The 20,881-nt window shown below is 40.1% G+C and overlaps 1 protein-coding gene across 4 annotated transcripts in view; it reads left to right on the top strand.

Moving 5' to 3' along the window:
• LOC105685740 (5-hydroxytryptamine receptor-like) overlaps nucleotides 1–20,881 on the top strand; it is a 31,366-nt gene that overhangs the window by 3,072 nt on the left and 7,413 nt on the right. For 3 of the 4 annotated variants that reach the window (XM_048650493.1, XM_048650494.1, XM_048650492.1), the window contains 2 exons: nucleotides 7,096–7,678; nucleotides 13,013–13,146. In XM_048650493.1, coding sequence (XP_048506450.1) covers nucleotides 7,540–7,678; nucleotides 13,013–13,146 — 273 coding nt within the window. In that variant the 5' untranslated portion in view covers nucleotides 7,096–7,539. The remainder of the gene's footprint in view (nucleotides 1–7,095; nucleotides 7,679–13,012; nucleotides 13,147–20,881) is intronic. The other variant, XM_012400098.3, reaches the window with a different exon arrangement.

Genomic DNA, 20,881 nt, shown 5'->3' with positions numbered 1-20,881 from the left:
TGGTTTTAACTTCTTATTATTTTTCTCACGCGAAGCGGCGAACTGATACACCCAGATTATATTCACCGTCCACATAATTTGGTTATATTTGTACGTACGTACGATATGATGATGTAAATTAGTATACTTGTACGATTTTCGGTAGTCCCGTCTGATGCGAAAAGCGAAATTTTTTCATTCATTTGAAACCGCGTCTGTTCCTGCAAGATTCTCGGTAGCGAATCGTTCCCAAGTTCGCAACCGTCGAATGTCACGGTTTAAACGTTCTCCCTTGGTGCGCGATCACCCATGTAATATTAAATACTAAATATTAAAATCCACCCGCGGTGCGACTTTCGTCGGAGTTCCAAATTTTTCTTCACCCAAATACCTAGTTCCGCTTTCGGGGTTGGACGAAAGTTTTCCGCAATTCCAAAAAGTTTCCTCGCGACGCAATAAAAACTCTTCACGGTTTTCCGGGGGAAATGACCCTTACGCGACCTGGTATGGAATAATTAAACATGCGATGTTACGGGGTACGGGGAAGGCGAGGGGGGTCGAACGTAATGTACCGGAGTGTTTTGATGAGCCCTTCAATTAAATGGTAAAACGGATAGACGGGGCTACCGAAACCACCTATGATGGTCGGGGTGTTGGGTCAGTTCGCGGTATTCCACGTTACCCTTGGCATGATTGTACCGAAACCGCAAATTGGTTGCGGTTGTCCTGAGCTTCATGCGTTGCGTAGCCGATACACCGTGAGGAAAAAATGCGCGAACATCTCCCCCTTCGGAAGGGATGCCTTCTATTTTCGATAGCGAGATGGAAGTCCGACGCTCCTGATTCTCGATTTGAAAAACGAGAAGAAATAACTTCCCCAAAATTGACAGTCCCGGTCGAAGTGTCATCGGTGATTCAGTGGCCACCGATGATTCTGCGCGGATTTTTGCTCTCCGTATAAAATAATGATTGCAGATAACGGAGAATTTTCCATATTTCCCCCATGCGTTACGTGATTTTGTTGTTGCGGATATACATGTTGTATATCGTCGGACGCGCGTTATCTGATTTATCATACTCCGTATGATTTTATTCATAATTCGGGTCGGCGCTATGTAATTAAATCAATCGACGGTGGTAGGGGTGAAGGTGACGGAGTGTTAATGGTAAGTATTTCGTGTGTAGCGAGATGATTTGGATTATCGGGTCTCCTAATCAGTCTGCAGGGTACCGATAACGACCTTATGTATAGGTATACCTATGCACCTAAACTCTCCAGGAGATGTAGATTAAAGGCATACCTTGCACAGAATATAGACGTGTGTATACTTATGTATTACGTGTATTAGGTTACATGTACATGAAAAAACAACGCGGATTCGTTCGGAGCACGATCGGTTCCTTTTTTTTCTCATCCCTTTTCTTTCCGTTCCACGATTTTTACTTTACCGTGTATTTTTGCAATGATTCAGAGCAAATTACGATACTTTATTACCAACAGACTCGCTAATTTCTGCATTAATGTAAAATTGACGAAAGAGGAAACGACTTTCTTCCTTTTCTGACACAGACCCGAGGCGACGATGACGATTTTCTTTTTATATCTTTTTTTTTTTTTCATCTTGCGTGAAATATTACTTATCTATCGAGAGCTCTTGAGCTTTTTTTTCATTTTTTAAATTCCACCTTCCTGGGTTGTACCCTTCGAGGGCTCGCCGGAATGGTTATGTACCAAGATGGCAGCGGACTCAAGGTATCGGAAAACGATAATATCGAAGGTTCTTATTATTAGTTGTCTGCAAGCTTGTCTTTATCGGTCGAGAGCTATACCTACACATATATTATACCTACATAATATTTTTCATAAATCATCTCCACGTAGAATGAGTATTAGAAACTTTCAACCGTGGTTATATAATGTACCTTTCAGAATTTTACTTAATTTCAATTCTTCCCTTGCTCTTTTTTCTTTTTTTTTTTTCTTTTACTTTTCGAATTCGTTACTTCAAAATATGCACCACTTATGCAGTTTTAATTTCAAGTTTTATATTTCATCTGATATTCAATTATTCTCTCGTCTATTTATTTTCCGTTTATACGTAGGTACATACCCTGTATACTCAATATTTTGAACTTTATATTTTCATTTCAAATATCGCATGCATATCAAAATTCGGTGTTTATCGACGATCAAAAATAACAGGGAATAATCGCCTCCGATGTTTCGGACGAATGAGAATTTTCTCGGGGGTAGTTCTGGATTCGTACCGTTTTCAAAATTTTTCAATTTCTTCAAACAATCCCAAAAATTCGTGAGAAAAAAAATGTTCTCCGGGCGATTGAAACGTCCTCGGTAATTACGGTTTGAAACTTTTCAATATGAATCACGTACATCGTGAAAAACCTGTAACTGGACCGTAATTAAACGAAAAATGTCCGAACGTTGAGCTTGACAAAAAAGCTCAGATATCGATGTCAGTTCGTCTGTAGATAAAGCTGAACAGAAATTTCGCTTCGAAAGTTTTCAATAACGACGTTGCGTTTCAAAATTCGGACACAGAAAACCTTCTCCACCATCCGACCAACCAACTTCGTTGCTGCAATAAGTATTGAAAAAAAAAACAAAAAACAAAACGACGAAGAAAAAAGCGTCTGAGATGGGAAAACGTCGAGTTTTTCCCACAAGTCGCGCCGTGACGTGGTCACGTCAAACTCCGAAAATTGCGTACAACCTTTATCACAGCTGTGTAGAAATATTCTCCGAGGAAAAGCGTGAGGGATGCATGTTGAAAAAAAAAAAAGTGAAATTAAAAAAATAAGTAAAATTTTCACCATCGTAGTTGCAGCGAGATTTTATCCACTCTGCGCGTCGAGTAAATTTACAATGATAGAAAAATATGTTATTAGATAGGAAAATGGGAGGTAAAAAAAAGCAAAAGGAAAAACAAAAACAGAAGTTGTTTCCCAAGGGGGAAAGTTTTATAACCTCGCAAGCGTATATATTACAGTCAGTGCAGCTGGGTGTGCGGAGGCGTTTTAATCTTGGCAATCTTATATCATCTCGGTTGTGATGAATGACCTTTGGATGAATATATGTATGCTTGTACATAACTGCGATACATATTTCTATGTACGCAATTTTCGTGTAAAATTTATATTTTATTTTTTTATTTTATTTTTTTTCAACTTTCTACGTTTTCTTGAAGCTTTGCTCTCGCGAAATATTCTTCAAAAGTTTCATTCAACAGAGGTACAGTTATATCCGTAACATAATTTGCCGCGTCAACTTTGAGCGGTAATTTTCTTTTTGTTTTTGTTTTTTTTTTATTTTTCTCTTCCAATAAAAAATAACGCAAGAGTAATTTAAATTGTTTATAAGTATGAATATTCAATTCGTTGAACACGATGCTTTCGAATCCGCAATGTATCGTAGACGACGTATCGGGGGGTTTTCGTAAAACGAGGCGAGTAATTAGAAGAAAATATTCAAACACTTCTTTTTGCCGGTGGTACGCGGTAACTGAATGTGGTCTTTTCTTCCCGCATTGATGAATTAACTTCTAACGTTTCAGTCGTTACTCTACCTAATTAGAGCGGGGGGGGGGGGGGGGGGGGGGGGATGGAAATGCGGGAGCGCGAACGTTATACACCAACGTTTGTCTCGAAGCGCGTTTAATGAATATAACATCGGGAGATAACGTTTAACTCACCCTGCGGCAACCAAGTTGTTAACATTCTGAAACGGGACAATTGGCTAATGGGTTAGAACCGAATATACATGCGACTAATAGCGTTCCTATTTATCTGCGGACACTCCTCCCTAAAAAATTCAAAAAACTCGCGATAAAAAGGACCACCACTCCCGCTTCGAGTCCTCCTTCGACCGGAACGGCGAAAATATGTCTCGTTTTTTATATCATTTAGCATGAGAATCGGGGCGATGACGAGGAAGTCGGGGGGGCTGTCGGAATTTCGCATCGGATTAAAGAGGTAACTTTCCGTCGGTGAAACGGCGACAAAAATATCCCCTTCGAATCAGCCAGCTGCGGGTCGTACGTTAAAAAATCACATATTTTTACTCGCCTAGCTCGACTACGTGTACAGCTTGCCACACCGTGGAATCTGTATAGCTAGCCACGTATACATAGTTAGCGAGCGACAAAGCGCTCCGAATAATTACCTGCACAGAGCTTGCGTACATGTGTATGTATATACAGATATATAGATATATATATACGGCCGTTATATACCGTTGCATTTATCATGCGGCTTGAAGTTACTTCCCGACTGAGTTCCGGTCCCCGGTATATGTACCGTTGCGGGTAAACACCTCCTCTCCTGTAGGGGTAGTAACTATCCTGATTACAATAACGTCTTCATTATCATACCAGAATATGCCGCCTGGAGGTCCACCTGCCCACGACATGAACGACAAAGTGATGGCTGTGTAGTAATTAATATATCAGAACATGTTGCGGAATATATACGTATAACCGTTACGTTATAATACGTTGGACGGGTGCTCCGTCGCGTCATTCATCGTCACCGGATTTTCAGTTTTCCATTTTTTCTTTCTCCAATTTTTTTCCCGAGTCGTAGGTATATATTCCGGTGGAACGCCGAGTCTCGAATACAGAAGAGTAATCTTTTTTTTTTTCCCCGCTCTCCAGAAAGGGTGTATTACCTACATTTCATCTGCAAAATTTCAGAGTCAACACGATATGCTCCGCATGCAGCTTCGCTTTTGTAATTTCAACCGAATTCGCATGCTGCAGCACACCTCCATGAGAATTCAACCGGGTCGTTGTTTTTTTATTTATTTTTATTTTTTTGCTTTTGGTTTTATTCTTTATTATTTACCGACACAGGGTTGAACACTTCGGAGTGTGAATTTTCAAGTACCTGACTGTCGAGTGAAAATAGTTGAATGGTACGAAGGGAAAAAGGTTTATATAGAGAAGGGATTTTTTTTTGGGAATCCCATTAACGCTGGTGAACTTTTAACGCTGTGGAAATTTTTGGAAAATTGTCATTACCCCTGAAACCCGAGTAGCTGAGAATTGTGAAGTTTTACTTTGAGTCAGAATTTTTTAAATTCTCTTTTTTTAATTCCGAAGGATTAGCTGCGTAGGGAAGAGTGCGGTCTCCATTCGTTTCTCTAGCTCATTTGGTGGGATTAAAATTCAGTCGGATTTTCTGAAAAATTCGGAAGATGATCAAAAAATGACATAACATTTCAACTCAAAAAATTTTGAAATATAACAAATAAACAGTTCATCGGATTTCATTCTTTCGGTTTTAAGGAGAAGTTTTTTCTTCCCGATTAATGTGGGGGAACGGGGAGAAAAGCACGTATTTTCCGCTTAATTTTACGCCCACTTCGAGGGTACCTTATATAAACTTGTACTTAACCCTCTCGTATCTGTTGCAGCCCTCAAACTTTTTTCCTCTTCGGGATATCCCGTAAGCAAGGAAAGATTAGATTTATCGTAGTATAAGTTGGAAACTACATACCTTGATAAATACATATATGTATATGGTACATACATACCAACTACCCCCCCGTCGGGGTTCAACGATTTGGCTGAGCGCCCAGAGAACCAACAAGTGTTTCATTTCGTAGCTATACGTCGAATCGCCGATTTGCAACGGACGAACGGGTTGCATGCAACGTCTCTATAGAGATCCATAAATATCGGGATAAAATTAATGTCAAAATTTGACGCGACGCGTTTCAACGAAAAATACACATAGGTACGGATATCCATATCGCGGATACATTTACCATAATTTTGTGTTCCAATAACGTTATTTCGTTAGTCCATTTGTACAAGTTATCTGGTTTTCCATAATTGGATCAAAATTTTGTCGCAGACTCACGCAAACCAGGGCTTCGCGATTATTCGGTAGAAAATTCGTCACCGAATAGTTTACGAAAAATTTAATCGAGGAATTTTTTTTCGATCGTAAACAAAGATTTTCTCATCCTTGTTACTTGTAAGAATTTCTCCTTTTCTTCTACCCTTTGTATATAGGGCAATTTTTTTCTCGTCCGTTCTAACGGAATATTTTTCGCCGCCTACGACGAAGGTGCATAATTTTATTAAAAAGATTCTTTCTCATTTTCTTATCATTTTTAATTAGTATGATAATTGAATAATTAAGGTTATACATCATCGACATCTGGCTTATTTGGTGGAAGGATTAAATTTTATTATTTATCACGAGGATGTTATATATAAGTGTAATATGTATAATTCACAGAGAAGAAAAAGAAAGAAGAAAAATTCGGAAAAGATAAAGAAGGGGGCGGCGGGGCGGGGAGGAGGGGCGGGGGGGGGGGGGGCGAGAGAAAAAGAGGGTATTATTAATTATAGAAGCGGAGAATTAAGAAATAGCTGGGTAAAAAGTGAAGGAAATTGTCCGTGAGAACAAAGGCGTTTAAATTTAACGCGTTATAATTTGCAAGTTGAATTAGAATTTCACCTTTTACTCGCATATATTATATTTGCTGCAGACTTCAGAGGATATCTCGTCTTTCAACGATTCTTTTTTTTTTTTTTTCATCTTCGAATTAAAGAACACTCATTATTATAGGTATACGTGTTCATTAATGCGCGGGTAATATTTCAAGCTAAATTTTTTTTCATTCCAAAAGTCACCGGGAAAAAAATGTGCTCGCGACGAAGAAGGACAAATATCATTTACCCTACCTCGTTAATTAGATATACTCGGTATGCAAAAAATTTCTCCCCCGCTTGACTCGCGGGTATCGAGTTCCGAGGGTTGAAATCCCGATTAAATTCGGATTGAATCCGATGTCCGAAAATTCATGGTGGTTCTTCAAGTTTTCGAAAGTCAAGCAAAAGAGGAAGTCAAATTTTCATGCTTCTCCTTTTGGTTTTTTTTTGGTTCATCTCAACTTCGCCATTATTCTTCTCGGTGGAAAAATAATCTCGATTGCTTTCGCGGGGGTGTTTCGCTATTTTTTTTTTGCATCCCTCTTCGCCGTAACTCGTAGCGAGCGACGTCAGATGCCCCCTCGGTATCATACGTGTAATTTATATATACGTGCACATGTACCGTACGTGGTTCGTTACAAACTGAAAAATGAAGTTGCAGGTTCGCAGTTTGCCAGATCCCGTCGGCACCGCGGGACGAGCTGCAGCATTGCGGAGAGAAAAAAGAGGGAGGGAGAGAGGGCGGCGAAGACCATCAATCCCGAGGGGGTTTGTGGAAAATTACGTGATCGGACGACGCTCGTATTAAATAAACCATTTTGAAATTATAACTTCCGAGTGACTTGTAACCCATACTACATCTCGCAGTACCTGTGCAACGAAATTATTATCGTACAAGTACGATCCACGGCGACAACGACGACGCGGTAATTAGCCCGAATAACATCGCTAACGAGAAACAAGCCGCGTGCAACGAATCTTTCTCAACATTACCACGTTGCGAAGTGATATGTATAATTAACGAAATAACAATAATATTAATCGTAATAATTGAAATAATAATATTAATACCGTGACGTCTTACATCACGCGGATAACGATGGAGACAAATTTAACCGTTGGCGACGTTAACGCCGGAAATGAATCTTCCATTTTGAACATCGACTCAGCGGCAAGTGACGTAGCTGCGATTTTCACGGCGGTTGTCCTCGGCCTGATAATCCTGACCACCGTAATAGGTGAGTTTGTAATTGGGTAATTTTTTTGGTAACGAAATCGTGAGTTTTTCGATTTTTTTTTTTTATCATTATTTCTTGGTTTTTTTTTTTTTTTTCACTGTTAATGATTCTTATTTTTCACATGAGAGCCGCTGTTATATTGTGTATATACTCGATTTATGCACATACATATATGTATGAAATCGTTGTTCCCTTCGTAGACTAAGGGCGGAGGGTGAAAAAGAAGGGGGGAAAGATTGAGTGGGCAGTGGATTGTTTCTCACTTTTCGGATCGATCCTATAGCTTATTCTTTCTACGTGGGAAAATGGCGGAATTTTCTTCTTATTCCTTCTCCCGATCATTGTTTCCATTTTTTCTCTCTTTCTTTTTTTTTTTTCCCACTCCCTCCCTCAATTCTCATCCGCGGGTTCTTCGCACGGTGCAGCCCCTTCTGTTCGGAAATATTATTTCAAGCAGAGAAATCCAATTTACGTCTCTTGTAATGCATATATTTGTAACGGTATATTATACACGATGTACTCTCATGTACCACATCTAGCCGAAAAATAGTTGAAAGATAATCGACTTTTATTCGCTGCACAGTATCCGAACCTATACCCACCTTTCAATCTTATCACACTTCTCGGTATGTATTCCGAATATTTATGTATAAGTATATACATTATGTACGAGCTATGTATTATTTTTACAGCAGGAGTATGGTTCCATATATATACTGTATGAGTATGAACAGTCGCGATCAATCTTTCATCGTATTGACTGCTCAGCCCGCTTCCGGAGCTTTTTACTTCTGGTTTCCCTTTGGGCCACTTATTTTTTTTTTCCTCATACCGCTTCTGATCACTTCCACATTTTTTTTTCTTCTCCCTCTGGTTTTTTCTCGTTTAGTCACGCAGTTATTTGCTCTGATTCAATTACATTTTTTGATTCGTTTTTCATAAAAGAAGAATCGAAATTGTTAGTTAATCAGGAATGCACGACTTTTTGGAAAAATTAAAGTATTGCCACATCGAATGTATTCTTATTTATCGCCATCATCACTAACATTGACCATTTATGTACGTCTAGAGCTTTTATGCTTAGGAGGTAATGCAGGTAATTGCGACTTTCGATGGGTGTGCTGCGATTTCAGGTGTGCGCGGCGGACCGGTCTTTGAGTTCATTCTACCCGATATTCTTCTTTCTTTGAAATTTACGGTCGACTGAAAATAGGGAATAAGACTTTGATGAGTTTCTTTCTTCATTCCGGGCGGTTTTTTTTTTTTTTTCTATCGGGACTTGCGAGTTTGCCGTTTTGTGTGCAGAGGGAAATTACCGACGCCTTCTTAGCGATGGACTGCTACCGCTACCGTGGTAATTTATATACACAGCCTGCATGTAACCTTGTGTATATATATGTATTATATAACGTATAACGTCGTACATAACGAGGTGCCCAAAGGAACGAAGATTAGAAAAAAAAGTAAAAGAAAACCTTTCAAGACGCGGGGGGCGTAACTCGGCCACACGTATAGGTATACGTTATCTACCATGGGAGCTGTAAAAAATTTGACGACTTTGGCAGAAGACGACGAGTATGTAGATGTCGTTTGTTATCGAGCCGCTGACACCTAGCTGCACGCACAATCAGTTTTACTCCAGACGGAGAGCTTTTTGGAAAACAAAAAAAAAAAAAACATTCCATCGGGGTTGGCGTTTGAAATGTACGCGGGCAAATTTGAAGGCGGAATTCAAAACTTCACTCATCGAAAGGTCATTGTAGAAAACACAATTTCATTTGGTCATTTTAAAGTTTTAATGGGTGAGTAATTTGAAATTCTTTTGACAGTGACGGTTCGTGATTAAAAATTTATACGAACGTTGGCGTAGCGCGTCGATGTCCGGGTTAATCCGATGTCAGTCGCGCCGTGGGCGTTCGAACCTTGCTCTTTTTGTTACCAAAAAAAAAAAAAAAGACCAGCGACAAAACAAATTATTGGCAAAGGTGCTTTTTCGGAAATATGGATTGTTCGGAACCTTAGCGGCATCTTCTGATATTTCGGTACAACTTATTTCTCGAAAAACGGAAAATCTCGAACAACCATCGGGTCGTATGAAATCAAAAAAAAAAAAAAATGAATAGCTCCTCATTCTCTGAATATAATATTTTAACTCGAAACTATGATAAATTTTGAAAATAGATATCGGATGGCTTACGCAGATATATCGCATACGTAAGTACACAGATTGCAGTACAATTAATCATCGAGAACGAGCCGGTCCCGGTGTAGTGGATTTTTTCATCCCTGTAAACTGCAGAAATCCCTGTTTCAAATGATCGTTCAGCCGAATGTACGTACGACCATCACGTACACATGTACATGGGTAATATGTTGCGGGTCACTGCAGGAAGTCCTGAATTTGACAGGGCATTATATACTGTCACATATTGTCTTTATTGTACACGGGGCATTTCATGCCAATTCAACCTTCGTCCGACTAGCCATCTTTCGGAATAGAAAACCCGCGAATTCTGACGTGTTTTTCTGACCCCCGACTTACCGAGTCCTTTTTTTTTTGTTTTTGAATTTTTTCAGAATTTAATATGAAAAAAAATGGGTTCGTGACATTGAAGTTTTGCTAAAACGGAGCTGGATTCGAATCACATCGAAACTGCAAATGTCACCATCCTTGCGTACCTGTATATTTATCTGTGATCATTTTATACCGTAGAACAAACGATGTCCGGATTAATGGCGCTCAAAATTGTCTTTTCAATCATATCCAGTTCGGCCGTTGCGCTGGGATTTAATTATACTTCTTTGACGAGTGATATACGTCGATTCGCCGACCCCTTCCAATATTCTATTTTTTTTTTTTTTTTTTTTTCAACAAAAAAAACAACAAAGATACATCAATTCCTGCATCGTGAAATGTACATAGGTGCAGTTACGTTTTTTGTCAATTTTTCTTCGTCAAAGACCTCGATAAAACCTATCATGCCGCGGACGAAATTAGTTTCGTTTCGAAAAGTCAAGTGCACGATGACCAGCGGCACGCGGAGTAGTGTAAAAAAAAAAAGTTTCTAATTTTTGTCCGGCCATAGAAATAGTTGAAACGTCTGTTAAAAAAAAAATCATCGAAAGAGCTACGGAAGCGGGTGGAGTCCACGTGAAATTCGATGTCCTTATGTAATACGGAATTTGAGGGAATCGGAGGAGAACCGAGACGAGTCAGGCGCGAAGCGTTGTTCGATAGTTTTCAATCTGAAGGGAGGGATATCGTTGATGGGCAGTCTTCAAAAAGTTACATCGCGTGCAGTTTCGAATAAATATAAAATTGAACGGAGAGAAAATGAAGGAGGAGACCAAAAAAAAAAAAAAAAACAGAGAGGGGGAGAACAAGCTGCATAAATGGATTTCAACAACGCCGCTCCCACTCAACGTCGCACACGTTATCTATAGGAGGCTATTTCAGAATGCGACGAAATTGCAGCTCGGAGCTCGATGACTGTATAGGTGCATATGGGACACGCTCTCGTAGATTATACATATATCTATATATTACGTGCACCTCCTGTGTATATCCCGCGTGTATAGTGGTTTTCAACGCACTGGTCGCGCTCGCCCGCTAACTCTGGTGTAAATTGTGAACCACGGCGAACGGTGCAGAAATTGATTGCAAAAGTATTGCAGACGGCATTCTTCCATTGCACTTGCCGGTGGTGCAGGTTTACGATTTCTCGTTAACAAGAATTCACCATTAAATATAAACGTACCGTCGAACGCTATACTGTACTCGTATCACAGACGTTCATAGGTATCTGTGCCAGCTGTATTATGAAATATCATACCGGGGATTTCACGTGAGTGAAGTCTTGAATGAAACTATTTGAAAACGAAAAATCAAAAAAATTTATTACCGTCCAAGCCGTTTCCAGAGGACTTTGAAGGAACCCGTCTTGACTCACGATTCTGTACTTTCTGTCGTATTTTATACAACCGATATGAAAGGAAGACAGATTTTTACGAGCTACCGAATGTACGGCGGATTTTTGGATGCAGTGTATTTTTTTTTTTTTTTTGTTGCAATTACGTTGATCTAAAAAATTGGCATCAATTTTTTCTTCTTACGTATAGAATTCTGAATGAAAACCAACTTGTAATTCTGACAAAATTTCAGGGGGAAGAAAAAAAAACCGTCAGAAGAAGAGTGAAAATCAAAATCAAAATTTCAAATTTCATCCCCGTCGTCAGTGATAATTTTTTTGTTCCCTTTTTGTATATATATGTGTACGGGTATATATATTATGTACATATAAATGCGTTTAAAATTGCTGCATTTGAATTTTACACACACACAAATGTGTAATATAAATATATTCTTTTTCAGGTGATGTATATCCACAGATACTTCTTATGTAATATACGTACATATATTTATATACACGTAGCTATCCGTTAAAATCTGAATAAAAAATCGTTATACCTCAGTGTCGGTTTTCGCGATGGTGCGGAAAGTAAAAATGATAGACGAAAAAAAAGTTTAAAACAACCACCTTATATAACATACATGTATGTATGTATATACATCACCGCATGCGCGCGACCTAAAATCGAAAGAGCTCGCAGAGCGAGAGGAGAAAGGGAAACAAATAAATAAAAAACTTAAAAAATAAAGAACGCGAAGAAAGAGAAAAAAAAAAAAATTTGTGAATCAAATTGGTTGCCTCGGGGTCGATCCTCTTGCAAAAATGGAAATTCTGCGGCTCGCGGAGAATGAGGAGAGAAGACGGCGAGGTGAGAGTTGTTGCGGAAAACCGCGTGCGAAACGAGATAAATAAATTCCTTTTTCTAGATATGATAACGAGATAAGTTGCGCCCGTGATATATCTATGTATACGTATCATCCCTAATAGAAGGATGTCCCCATTACGGTGCGTGGTAAAGATTCCGAATAACTTTCGCTTTCTTTCTTTTTTTCTTTTTCTCATCAAATATTTGAACCGACTTCGAGTAGCGGACGGGGTGATGGTTGCAAAAAAAAAAAAAAAAAAAAACAAATTGCTCCATATCCCAAATGAGGCCGTCCCTAATTTATATGTAATTGCGAGCAACCCCCGACGCGTTAACCTGTATGAAAAAATAAAAAAATAAACAAACAAACAAACAAACAAAAAAAAAAACAGACTTCTCCCTCGTTTTCGCAATGTTCTCGTTACGTTACGTTTGTACGCATACATACTCGCTTACATCTCTGTGTGTATTACGTAACAATTACGTGTAATGCCGGATGTTTGTCATTTCATGCAAATAAATGACACGTGCAGTAATGTCTTTATGATTTTGTTACAGGGAACGTGTTCGTTATCGCCGCGATATTCTCCGAGCGAAATCTCCAATCGGTAGCAAACTACCTGATCGTAAGTCTCGCGGTCGCCGATCTCATGGTGGCTTGTCTGGTGATGCCTTTGGGTGCTGTATACGAGGTGAGTAATTCCCATGAAAACGTCGATTATTATTTTTACCAATTTTATCAGAGATTTCGTCAATTTTCAAAATTTACACTATGGTGATTCTGGTTGCCCGATGTAAGAAGCCTGGCGCTCGATGCCAGGCAATCACAAATACTACGGTGTGAACGCTCTTTACATTTTTAGATGCTACCTCGGTTGCTGCTATCGGTTCGTAAAATTGAGAGTCAAAGATGTGAGGACAATCGTATGTTTAACTGTTGCAATAATTTAATCGTACCCATCGTTAGCTAATTGAAGCTACCTACACCGGATTACTTATGCCCAATCTGCATAACCAGGTCGTTATACACATGTTGATGAGAATGAAAAGTTTCGGTATAAATTTCCGAGTGCGTCGGTTGGTGTTCGCCTAGATCCTTGTAAATAATTCAGAGGAGTTGTGTTTCTCCTCTTTCATCCCTTAGGTAGATAGGTTCGTTTGTACGTAGGTTCAGCGGTCGTGATAACCGTAAAGAAGATGAAGAAGAAGGAGAGACGGAATAGGATAACAGCGCGACACCAAAGTCCCGTCAATTTACACTTACCCAACCGCACCGACGATCCGACGTCGATTCGTATTTCCCACAGTGCCCCCATAGGTTTCCGAATAAATGACGAATACGATGCTCTTTGTTGGAACTTTTGACCTTTGACTCGGTCGGTATATCCGAAGACGTGTACGTTGTACACGAACTCTCCGCGGATACGTGTGTACTTGTACTACATTGTACCTGTAGGTATATACGTATAAAATATACACGACAAATCGTCAGGACACTACCAACACTCGTTCAAACATTGCCCGGAGGATTTTCTCCACAAACAACACGATGAGTGCAATTTGTCCCCGCGCATTAAACCCGCCTCATGTTTAACAATGAGACAACAATTGTCGCCTTTTTTATCTTGCTTTTTCGAATAGAACTGCAGAGGGAGAGAAAAAAAAGAGGAAGAGAAAACGATAAAATCCTTTGAATATACTTTTCTCTTTTTTTTTCTACCCACCCGATACACTTCTTCACGTCTCCTCTCCGTGAATTTACCAATGTTATTGATTATTTTTTTCCAACCCTTTCTCACGTGCGATACGCAGCGAAAATAACGTGGAATTTTTTTTGCCCGATAAAAGTCGTACGATCATTTCGGATCGTTTTGATATTTCTAATTTTTTTCGTTTCGAATTCCCGCGGCCCAGCGCCGAACGAGAAAATCAAAAAAACGAATAGAATAAAAAATATTACACACGCTGGTTTTTTTTTATTTTTTCTTTTACTTTACATTTATCGATACGTGTAAACAGAATGGGGAAAAAAGAAGAAAGCAATTAATGCCGCATTCGTTATTTCGATATCATATTTTTATATCCATTCCCGCGTTTATTTTATTTGTTTTTCGCAATTCTATCGCGGGTACGAACCTACCGAGATAATCGTTTCACCCCAGAAATTTGAAATAATGAAAAGAGAAACAAAAATTTCGGGGGTTCTTTTTTTTTCTGCCCGACGATGCGAAACGATCCGAAGGATTAATTTTAACGTCAGCATATTATGTAACGACTTTTGAACGAAATTTTGCTAATTTCTCTTTTCGGTGGTGAAAAAAGAGATTAGAAAACTGGATTATATATCATACCGTACGTATGTATAATGCATAGTAGACGGTAATCAGCGTCGTTTGAGCTGAGTCACCTTTATTTTTTATGGTGAAATTTCTTCATTCATAAATTAACATCTCGTTACGCAACCTTGGGTGTGGAATTTATAAATTGAAAACACGCGGCGAAAGGTTGCTTTTGTACATTACCTTTGCGCAATTCTTCATTTCGTTCTCACGTATACCTACGTGGGATGCGATACGGAAAAATCTTTTCGTAGTTTCACCGAATGAAATTAGCTCCGTAAACGCTGCACGGGATAAATGAAAAACGAGAGAGACGTGGAAAGTATGTCGCACGGAGTAGCGAAGGACAAACTTAAAAAAAAACCCGCTGCAAAATCTTTCCTCTCTCACCGCATTTCTCCCTCTCTCCGCGTTTCTTCGTTCGCCTTCTTTTTTCAAAAAAAAAAAAAAAAACAAAAAAAAACGAAGAGACAAAAATGGAAAGAAAAACAAAACTTTTCGCAGACTCCGGTCTCTACCTCTTATACGTATATTGTACCTTTTTCTCATTGTCCGTGCGCGTTTTCACTCCCCTATTTCTTCTCTTCCCTATTCTGCAATGGATTGTCGTTGCGTCGCGTCGCGTTCTGGTTCTTCTTATTCCTCGTGCAGCACTACGGGTGCTGGTTTGAGATTTTCTTGTATCCGGTGCTTCTAGAGACGGTATAAATTCTTATTTTTTTTTTTTTTTTCTTTATTTTTTTTTTCTAACTTTTTCCGTTATACCCGTACCGCCGCTCCTGCCAGTTTCAGCGACCGTAACGATGCGAGTTATACTTTTTGACTTCGTTCGCATACGCGAGGGTATTGTACGATATATATAAGACGTTCCGCGGCAAATCGAACGAACAATTTTCTCTAGCCGTTTGGTGGTACGTCAAATTCATACTTTTTCGCGATCGGTCTTACTTGGTAAAGCGCTTCTGAATCCGCGGATCATTTTTCCATTCCTTCTTTATTTCTCCTTTGAACAACAGTTGCTTGTGAAATATTATACGTCAATTAATTTCTGAAACTCCAAAGTGACAGGTATAATTGTCTGATTTCGGTGGAAAACAATCTCAAGTGATCTATAGAACGATGAAAATCGTGTGAAATAATTTGAGAATTAAATTAGAAATGGGGGAAAAAAATCAACGATCTATTTGACGTGGAATGCCTTATATCCGTACGCGAAGAGGCGCGGTTTTCGTTCTCGCCAAAACTGCAGCTCTTAAAAACTTGTGGGTGTGCGTGTAATACGCACGTAACCAGCTGTCTTTTGAATAGATGCTCTCATTTTATTGTATTTGCAACAAAAAAAAAACACAGACACTCGTATACAAAATGAGACTAGGGAGGATGGAAAACAAGTGATTTTCTAGCTCCCCCGTACTCCATTTTCACCCATTTTTATCGTATATCATTTCGGGGCATCGTCGCGACGTTGTTCAGATGACGAGTGGCGCATTTATTAAAATATACGCGAAGTCTGTTACGCGAGATTTGTCTTTGCGCAGACATCTCCTGAAAAAAAATGTCCGCGTAGGTGTGTGCGGGTAGAAAAATATGTCGCATAGAAAATTAACTTACGGAAGGGTAGAAGCCGCAGAAATTGGAGATGCTCTACCCTAAGAGCGTCAAAAATTGATAAGAATTGAAAAAGCATCGGAGCTTTCTTTACTCTCTAGTGTGGCTCTGGCTCAAATCTTTCCGGAAATCTTTCAAACTCTGTTAATTCTGAACCCGGTTCGATAAAAACCATCCCACGCCGGCTCGATATTATCCGGGAAAAAGACAAGATGACAGTCATTTGAGTGAAAGGAGATACAGGTGAGGGAACTTCGGTTTTACAATGGGGGAAAGAAACTTTAATTTTCCCACGGATCTCAAGGACTTAGATTCCATTCCGCGTATGTGCATCGAGTTGGTTTCGATGTTTCGACAGTTCAGACAGTTTTAACCTCTCCGAATTTTCACCCCCCCCACAAGCTTTGACGTTGACATAGATTTTCGGAATTGCTGTTCGATTGTCTTTCCCCGTCATCTTATCTTATCTTCATTTCTTTCAGACGTTATATTTTTATTTCCCATTTTACTTTCTCCTTTCACGCTCCAACCGCCACGTCCCGACGTATCGAAAAAATGACGAGATCCCGAACCGGAGTCGGGGGATACCGTTAATTTCGCGATCCTCGCGGTAGAGTAACAAAATAGGCAAACGAACGAATCGAGAACACGAAAAAACTAGAACACAGGATCTCGACGTATATTACATTCCCTGCAGGGGTCGCGTTGGTGCGATTCCTTCGAGAGAATTTCTTTTCTTTTCTTTTTTTTTTTTTGCCGTAAAAGACGATGGCGTTTGCCACCCCATAAGAATAACCCAAACGCTCCGGTGTCTTCTTCTTCGTTCTGAAAAAAAGCAAAATGGCGAAAGAGAGAAGAGGGGGAAAAGAGGGGAAAGGGAAAGAAAAAAGTTCCTCCTCTTTATTTTTCCGACTGACATCCCTCATATGTTTGATACTCTCGCCGCGCGGCTCCCAACAAAAACCCCTTTCTCATGAAAAGTTACACCGACCACACGGATATATGTATCTACACGATATACGGACGATTCAGCGGGTTCGACCACCCCGTGTTTAGGTAGCACCTTTTCAATATATCGGGAAAAATTCTCGAGCATCGGTACTTGTATTGTTCGCAACAAGAATTGCATTAGATAAATATACGTGTGTTATACAGAGGAGAGTAGAATAGCGAAGCGTCGAAGCGAACTAGGATAAGGTTTGCATCGCTATCGAAAATATAGCTATTATTTTATTGAACGTGTATCTTTATTTCGTTTTTTTTTCTTTCATCTATTCATCTATTTTTTCATTCATTTTCGTTCACCGACCTTCGCCGTTATCGATCAACGCGTATCGAGAATAGCGCATACATTTTCGCTGAGGTCAGTTTCGCCGTTCGTGTGCGTGGGGTAGTTGTTTTATTTTATTTATTTATTTATTTTTTTTTCTCTGTTCACTCCTTTTCCCTCTTCTCTCTTGTCTTTTCGTCTATTTTCTTCGTTTTCTCGGCGTTCCACGTGCTCGTATCGTATCGAAGAAAGAGAAACTGATGTATTATATGCCTGCTTGAAAGTCCATTCCTATTATTGGAGTTTTCTCTTCTTTGCTCGCGATGTAGTCGCGTCGTGTGAAAATTCAACGAACCGCGCGGCGGGCGCTGCGTGCTTGCATTAAAGGCACCCCCCCCGGTTCCTTACCTCAAAATGGAAGCGTATAAAGACGGCAAACTAGACTCACTTGTACCTATGTACCTACCTATGTACATTGTATACGTGTACACATGCATTTGTATATATACCCTATCAAAAGTTCTCCGTCCGCCTCTTACATATATATATATATTACGTACGTACATGTATACGGTATACGAAATGAAACTTTTGGGGAGGCTTCTCTCGCACAACCGTGTACCGTATATATACGTATACATGTATTATATGCTTGTATGTTGTACGTACGTATACTATATGCGACTGAGACAGAATTCACTTGGCAAAGTTAAGGAAAGACGGGGAGAGAGAGAGAGAGAGAGAGCGGGCGAAAGAGAGGGCGTAAAGCAAAGTTGAAGTATCAGGTACGTATACCCTTTAGGGTGAAGTCAAACGCAAACGAGCTTCTCTAACAATCTAACGGTTAGTATAATCTAATAGTACCGTACAGGGTGGGCTACACGCAGGGAAAGAGGTATAGATAAATGTATACACTTTCAATTTTTCCTTACAGCCGCGTCATGGCTCCGAAGCGAGGAAAATCTTCGAAATGCTGGGAGGTTCGCCTATTTCAAAATGGAAGCGCGTTGTCAAAATCAAATTATTTCTGAATTGCGTTTTTTTTCTCTCTCGTTTGTCATTTGGTGCGGCCAAAATGTGACGAGAATTATCGAAAGTTCACGTGAAACTTACAGAGAGACGAGTAAAGCGACTCGAAAACGTATAGCGTAATTGTTCGATATGACCGAATGGAAACGGAAAAGAGAGAGAGGAGAAAAAAATTCGTTCACAAACTGAATTACAAAATATTGGAACGTCGCTAAGGGGATTAAAATACGTGCTGATCCTTTGGGGGGGAAGAACTCGAAGATCCACGAATTTGATTAAACGCCAAAGTATAAGGCATTAGTAGAGGAGACGCGAAACACGGAATACAATAGCGAACTTTAATAATCATTCGAATTGATCGCCCGCCCGGTATCGTATGGCCGTGAAAACAAATTAGCGACGTGAAAGTGCTGCAAATGATCGATGAATAATTAATTAATTCACCTGTAATAACTACTCGTGCCGTCTGTTAAAAAAAAGAGCTTTAGTTTCCACCATTTCCGAAACTGCGTCGACGGCTGTAAAGATAAAAAAAAAAAAAAGAAGATGTTCAAGACTCGGAGAAAAGTCCGGAGTAATAATACACTACCCATTGAATTAGAAAAACTGGTCGGAGGACACGGTATATCCGAATTCTTTGAGACCGATTTTCGACGCAGAGTGAAACTGAAAAACCAGTTCGAAATCCGGCACATATTTCGATCTGAAAATATTTCCGCCCTTTATATAATTTCGATTATCTTATTTTCTCTCCTTTTGATACCTCCACTTTTCCCCCCCACTTGTTATAACCCGGTGTACAGGTGGGGAGTGGAAAGAAGAAAAAATGCGGAAGGGACGCCCGGAAATACCGATCGCAATATCCGCAGTGAAACTGCACCCCTTGCCGCCGTTACCGTCGGTGCGCTCGAACGCTACGGCTAAATACATAAACTGCGGGCACATATGTACACACCTTGTATAAATAGAGAGCTGACGCACGTGTACGAAAAACTTGCGAACCTCTCGCCGAATCTCAACGTTCACCTGACCTTCGCGTAATCCTCGCTGCAGGCAACCCTGTGTATCCCTTAAATAATAAAGCGGGGAGTACAAAATTTTGTACAAAAAGAAATCGGTACTCGGCATACACGGGTGAAAAAAACCCAAAAAAACTTAATTAAAAAATAACGTAGCCTACGCGACGAGGATGTAACGAATATCATTTGCGTATAATTGCTATAATCATTATTATTAATAATGATCAAACAAATGAACAAATTACATGAGACGTGGGTGCGAGTGGCAGACGTATCGTGCGGGACGTATACGTTTCTATAACAGGGAAGAGGTAAAGATAGAGAGTTGAGTAGGTATAATAGCGCCCCTATCACCCCTGCAGAAGTAGGAGTAGCGGGAGGATCGCGTCGTTTGATCCGAATGTGATTACTCGTCAGTAACGCCCCGTTTCCCACGTGTCAGGAGCATCGCCCCAAGTGTAACTCTCTCTCCGTGTGTCCCTTTGACGATGCACGGGGTGACGTCGCGGAGGACACGAGTACGGTACAGCTGTACCACTGGATAATTCAGTGTTAATTGTGCCGCGCTCTCGTTGAATATAGAGAGAGAGAGAGGGGGGAGAGAGAGAGAGAGGGGAGGGTGGTACAGGCCTAGGGAGAGAGAGAGGGTTGGAGTAAAAAGAACGAGCGAAAAGAAGCTGAAAATACGCGTGTAATTTTTCCCTGATTACCAGAGTGCCTTCTTTTGTTTCGAAATTCGCTTATTAACGCTTGTTATCGCGATCCTTTGGGTTCCCTTAAAAGCGTCTGGTGCACGCGTATACATACCTATACCTACACCGCCATTCATTAGGTAGGACGCGTATGTACACGGTGTGTAAAACACCGGTCTACGATTCGCAGTTTCGAAAATTTAGGTTTCGAATTGATCGCGAAATTTCTAGACCGATCCGAAACTTTCGAGATCGCTGCAGAGAGCAGTCTGGACGATAAGCGGTAACGTGCTTTCGAAAAATACATTTTCAACCCCCGTATCTTTGACACCATACTAGAACTACGTCCACGCGCAACCGACGTAGCGACACACCGTCACATGTAGTTTTAGCTAAATAGATTAGCATTCGGTGCACGCGGTAACGCTGCAAGTTGCTATACGTTTTACATGTGTACATGTATATATATA

The sequence above is a fragment of the Athalia rosae genome, chromosome 2 (genome assembly GCF_917208135.1).
Source record: "Athalia rosae chromosome 2, iyAthRosa1.1, whole genome shotgun sequence".
NCBI classification, from domain to species: Eukaryota; Metazoa; Arthropoda; class Insecta; order Hymenoptera; family Athaliidae; genus Athalia; species Athalia rosae.
Note: the sequence above shows the minus strand (reverse complement) of the source record. Positions and strands in the feature narration are given on the sequence as shown.